Source organism: Panthera onca, chromosome B2, assembly GCF_046562875.1.
Source record: "Panthera onca isolate mPanOnc1 chromosome B2, mPanOnc1 haplotype 2, whole genome shotgun sequence".
NCBI lineage: Eukaryota > Metazoa > Chordata > Mammalia > Carnivora > Felidae > Panthera > Panthera onca.
The window spans coordinates 1,998,463-2,004,749 of NC_138343.1; the positions used below are offsets into that span (position 1 = coordinate 1,998,463).

General features: G+C 41.2%; 1 protein-coding gene across 1 annotated transcript; it reads left to right on the forward strand.

Moving 5' to 3' along the window:
* The first annotated feature begins 2,165 nt into the window (after positions 1-2,165).
* On the forward strand, positions 2,166-3,110 carry LOC132676450 (olfactory receptor 2B11-like). The gene has a single exon (XM_060628532.3). It carries the CDS (start codon positions 2,166-2,168, stop codon positions 3,108-3,110), a length of 945 nt encoding a protein of 314 aa, XP_060484515.3.
* Positions 3,111-6,287: the final 3,177 nt, after the last annotated feature.

The following is a 6,287-nucleotide window of genomic DNA, read 5'->3' on the forward strand; positions in this document are numbered from 1 at the left end:
CATTTTTAATAATTTTGGTGTTTTCTTCTATTCACCCATATTTCCTAATAACCAGCTTTCATTCTATTTGGATTTTTTCACTTTAAACATGATTTGTTTATTATTTACTATGAAAAATGAGAGGGGCGCCTGGGTGGCTCAGTCGGTTAAGCGTCCGACTTCAGCTCAGGTCACGATCTCGCGGTCCGTGAGTTCGAGCCCCGCGTCGGGCTCTGGGCTGATGGCTCAGAGCCCGGAGCCTGCTTCTGATTCTGTGTCTCCCTCTCTCTCTGCCCCTCCCCTGTTCATGCTCTGTCTCTCTCTGTCTCAAAAATAAATAAAACGTTAAAAAAAAAAAAAAGAGAGGGGCGCCTGGGTGGCGCAGTCGGTTAAGCGTCCGACTTCAGCCAGGTCACGATCTCGCGGTCCGTGAGTTCGAGCCCCGCGTCAGGCTCTGGGCTGATGGCTCGGAGCCTGGAGCCTGTTTCCGATTCTGTGTCTCCCTCTCTCTCTGACCCTCCCCCGTTCATGCTCTGTCTCTCTCTGTCCCAAAAATAAATAAAAAACGTTGAAAAAAAAAAAAAGAGAGAAACTTTAACCCTTACATAACAAAGAGAGAGTGAAAGGAAGAGCAAATGAGAGAAGACAGAGAGAGAGCGCTCTATGCCTCACCCTTCGAGTAGTCACACATCACACTGTTTAGTTACAGCAGCATTGAGGGTTTACGCTTTCGTGGCTGTGTAAACGTTCGTAACGATGGAATCATGTAATGAACCACAGCTGCTTAAAACTCTCCTCTCAGTTCTATCGCAGATGGTACAAAATTCCTCTTTTTTATTTTTATTTTTTTCATTGTTGGAGCTATGCTGTTCGACCCTTGCTGTACTCTAGCACGTTCCCAAGACGCCCCATTACTGTTGTTATGGGATTGCCCCTCATCACGGGTTCCCTGTCTCCTGGGGTCGTCCTATTGTTTTGTTCTCGCCCCTATTTTGAAGGTGCATAGCTTCCGATAACTCCCTAAGAAATGGTGCCTGGGAAATGGCATTTGGGGTTTTGTTCATGCCTTCAAATGTCTTCTTCTAACTTCATACTTGATTGCTTGGTTGTGAATAGAATTCTAGGTTAGAAATCATTTCCTTGAGAATTTTAAAATCATCGCCCTTCCCTTCTCACTTCCATGGTTGCTGTTAGGAAGTTCAGTACCATTTTTTATTTTGTTGTACTTCATATGCATATTTTCCCCTCTGGAAGTCTTTGGGATCCTGTCATCCTGATTTATCTGGATGCCACCTATATCCTCATTCCAATTCTTGGAGTCCTGCTCTTTCCTCCTCAGTGCCCCGACTTACGAGAGACCTGCAGAAAATTTCAACCGACTTTCTGGTACCATTTTCTGTTTCAGTCAAGGTCCCTGGTCGTAAACAAAGATAATGATTATGATAAGTTAAGCAGAAAGGAGATATTGGAAGAGTGGTAGTTTACAGCGCAAAAGGAGAAGAACCAAACTTGATCAACAAGCAGAAATGAAGGGAAGCAAGACACAGCCAAGATCCCACTCCAGAAAGACGATGAAGGATATATCCTTTAATGCTGTCACATGGGACATCAGTCAGGGAGGCACCTGCTCTGACAGTCCGTTTCCTCCTCCCCATTCTTTTGCATCATTTTACCAAGATTCAAATCCTGTGTAGAAGAGTCTGACTGACCACATGTAGATCACACGTACCCTTTAGCTCAAGGTTGCTGGGAGAAGAATACACTGCCCACCTCCCAATGGCTTCTTTAATCATACAGAAGAGCCACAGCCACTAATGTCCACTAACCTATCACACAGTGCTTTGATTTAGGAAAGAGATAGATAGATAGATAGATAGATAGATACATATAGATACATATAGATACATATAGATAGAGATAGAGATAGATAGCTATAGATATAGATAATATAGATATAGATAGATTTGAAAGCACTTTCTCTACTGTAAGGGCTTTTCAAATGTTACTTTATAATGTTAATTATAATCATAATATTCATTAATGTTATGATTTATATTGAGCATGTCCCCCACCTGTCTCGCATAAAAGTATATTTTTTCTCATGTCTTCAAAACTTCTGCTAACTTGGGGTTTTAAAATCAACCTTATCTTCCTTGATCTTAGCAGGTGTCTCCCATCAAAATTCAATGAAGCACATGAATGAAAGTTTTCCAGAAGATTTAATTCTTATGGGTTTTACCAAATACCCTTGGTTGGATCTCCCTCTCTTCTTTGCCCTCCTGATCTCCTACATGTTGACACTGTTGGGAAATATTGCTATTATTCTGGTTTCTCAACTAGATTCCCAACTCCAAAGTCCTATGTATTTCTTCCTCACAAACCTCTCCTTTTTGGACCTCTGTTTCACCACCACGACTGTACCCCAAATGCTGTTCAACTTGGGAGGCTCCAACAAGAACATCACTTATATAGGCTGTATGGTGCAGGCCTATATATTTCACTGGCTGGGCTGTACTGAATGTGTCCTGCTTGGCATCATGGCCTTAGACCGCTATGTGGCTGTGTGTAAGCCTCTGAGGTACTCTGTAATCATGGACCACAAGCACTGCCAGCAGCTCTCCAGCTCAGCCTGGCTCATTGGTCTGGCAAATTCACTGCTGCAGTCGACACTCACAGTCCAGCTGCCCCTGTGTGGGAATCAGGGGCTAGATCACTTCTTTTGTGAGCTGCCCGGGCTTATTAAGATGGCTTGCACGGACACCACAATCAATGAGGTCACTTTAGCAGTGGTGGCCACCTTTCTGATAATGGGACCCCTCTCCATGATTCTTGTCTCTTACAGTTGTATTGCCCAAGCTGTATTTCGAATCCCTTCTGCTGATAGGAGATTTAAGGCCTTCAACACTTGTTCATCACACTTACTGGTGGTGTCTTTATTTTATGGCCCCGGCATCTACATCTACATGCAACCCTCATGGGACAGCCCTCAAGACCTTATCAAAGCTCTGACACTGTTTTACTGTGTTATTACTCCTATGGCCAACCCATTCATCTACACCTTGAGGAACAAGGATGTTAAAGGAGCTTTGAGGAGATTTCTGAGGAGTGCCATTTTGTCCAAAAGAATATGAGAAAATGATGCTTTACTCTGAATTGAAAAGCTCAACAATAAACTGAAATATATCCTCCTTTAAATATATGTTTCACCAGAATTGTGCTCAAAAGCCAACTCAAGAAAACCTTCATGTGCTATATTTATCTACACCACTTTTAACACCAGTTATGTTGGTTTATTTCCAACACCAGCCAATTCTCTGACACCAATGGGGTGGCCTACAATTCGATTCAATTCTGATACTAACTACCCAGAGTTAGCATAGACTCCACAACTTAAGGGCTCAGTCCCACAAAAACAGCCTCCACCTTGGATGTCAAGCAGAAGTCCAGGCCACCTACACTTATGACCCACAAACTAAGTCAAGGATTTCTACAACCTCCTCAGGTTTGATAATTGGCCAGAACAGTATATAAAACTCAAGGAAACACTTTTCTTACTTTTACCAGTTTGTTACTAAAAAAACAAAACAAAACAAAACAAAACAAAACCACCTAGGAAGTGCTGAATGCAAGAGGTGCATGTGGTGAGGCTTGGCAGGGAGGGGTGGTGGGTAGGGTGTCCATTCATTCTCAGAGCATGACACCTCCCAGCACCTCAATGTGTTTACCAACCTTGAAACTCTCTAAACCCCATTGTTTAGGGGGTTTTATGAAAGCTCCATTACACAAGCATGATTGATTAAATTATTGGTGAGTGATTCAATCTCCAGCCTCTTCCCCTCCGGGGAATCCAGGGAAGGGGCCAGAAATTCCAACCCTCCAATAGAGGTAGTTCCCTCTGGCAACCAGCCCCTTCATCCTGAGGCCATGAATCATGTTATTAGGATAAACTCAAGTATGACTGGAAGGGCTTGTTATGAATAATAAAAGATGCTCCTATCACCACTATCACTCAGGAAAACACAAGTTCTGTGTCAGGAACTGGGGACAAAGACCAAATATATATTTCTTTTTCTCACACTTTGCTTGTGAAAATAAGCACCTTCATAAAAAACACATTTACAACAGGTGTTGTTAATTGCAACACATTAAATGTGAATCAAAAAGTTGGTATGGTAACTACTTAATTTGGGTCTATTCTTCATAGTCTAAATTATAACAAATTATATTTGAATCAAAAAGTTAACATTTTTAAAAAGCTTTTCATGAAAAATAGTATATTTTTCTGTCACATTTGTAGAAGGGAATTGAATTTATGACAATTGAATAAATGGAATGTAAGACCAAACAAGATGAATAGAAATGATAAAGATGTGTGTCACAAAATAAACATAAAAAGTAAAGTTGTGGTTTTGAAAGTGTAGCCAATAGTATATTTTTTCTATGCAAAATATAATAATTATGTAATATATACATTACCCTGCAATCACTAAATAAGCAACAGCTAATAGATAAATATACAGATAGTTTATGTATGGGGAAACATAGGGAAATATACCATTATGTGACAAAACTTGGTCTTGCAAACAAATTTTTAAAAATGCAGACAAGGTTGCAAACTGACATGGGTTCCTGGCTCCTTCTGCTAATACAAGCTGGGAAATGTGATAGGTATATGAAAGAAGTTGAGGGGTCTTAGAAAATAACATTTTTTAAATGTGAGAAATAGTTGGAATATGTAAATTAGCTTAGTGCTGTTATCTGGAGGGCAACAGGACCCTAGAGAAAGAGCTTTGAGGGCCAAGACTAGAGGATAATCTTGGGAAAACCTCGCTCACATGTGACATGAGGGGATCCTTGTCCTCATTTTGGAAAAGCTAAGATGTCTGTTGTTCTTTGAAATATGAGGTGGTTACAGCCTTTTGGAAAGCAATCTAACAGGACCTGTTATTATTAGAAATATATATGTTCTTCTACCCAGCAATTTTACTGGAAATAAAATCATCTGTGAGGAGGGCATGCATAAGAATAAATGCTGCAGGGGCACCTGGGTGGCTCAGTTGGTTAAGAGCCAACTTCGGCTCAGGTCATGATCTCGTGGTTCATGAGTTTGAGCCCGGAGTCAGGCTCTGTGCTGACAGCTCAGAGCCTGGAGCCCGCTTCGGATTCTGTGTCTTCCTCTCTCTCTGCTCCTTCCCCACTTGTGCTCTGTCTCTCTCTGTCTCTCAAAATAAATAAACATTTAAAAAATTAAAAAAAAAAGAATAAATATTGCAGACTTGTTCATTATAACAACAACAACAACAACAACAACAACAACAACAAACAGAAATATTTTTTAGGGGGATCCTGGATGGCTCCGTTAGTTAAGTGTCCAAGCCTTGATATCAGCTGGGGTCGTGATCTCACAGTTGTGGGATCGAGCCCTGAGTTGAGCTCTGCATTGACAGTGGGAAGCCTGCTTGAGATTCTCTCTCTCCCTCTCTCTGCCCCTTTCCTGCACAGTTTATTTCTCTTTAGAAATAAAGAAACGTCAAAACAAAAAGAAATATATTTTAGTATGCTATTGATAGTAAATTAGCTATTAAAATAAATGCCTTAAGACCATTAAAAATAATGCTTAAAAATTATTCCAGATGACTTGGAAGGATCTATCTGGCTGTAGGGGCTCTTTACACATGATAACTGCCTGATATGTGTACTGTTATTCTTATTTTACAGATAAAGAAATGAGGTACACAGAGATTTAGTAACTGGATCCTGTAGGGACCAAGGGCAGGCTGTCCCAAGATGGGCCTCCTAGGTGTGAAGGCTATTTTGAGTTAAAAAGCAATAGAAACCCAGCAGATTCTGGAAAAGCTCTTTACCGCCCCCACAATTACCTAAAAAGAATTTAGGTAGAAGAGCTGCTCCAGGAAGAGCGGTAACCATGGACAACCACACTATGGTATGAAGTAGGCATGGTGGACAGAGAGGAACCTGGCAAGGCTTCTTTGATCAGGGTCCTCCTCTATCTCCCATTGTTTCTGAGAGGTCGTGAAAACGTCTGTTTACCAGACACTTAACTCTTTTTCATCTGGTGAACTGCATTCCTTCCCTTGGAGTCTCAGACTCCGATCCCTTCTCTTTAGTTGAGAATGACGTATGTGCCTCATTTTGCCAGTCTTTGCAATTCCATGTCTGTGTGGCTTCCCCTCACGTATACTATTAAATTTGATGTTCTCCCTTCAATCCGTCAATTTGATTCTTTTTGGGCTAGAAGGATCTTTAGAGCAACAGGTATTCTTGCTCCCCCACAATCCATAGCACAA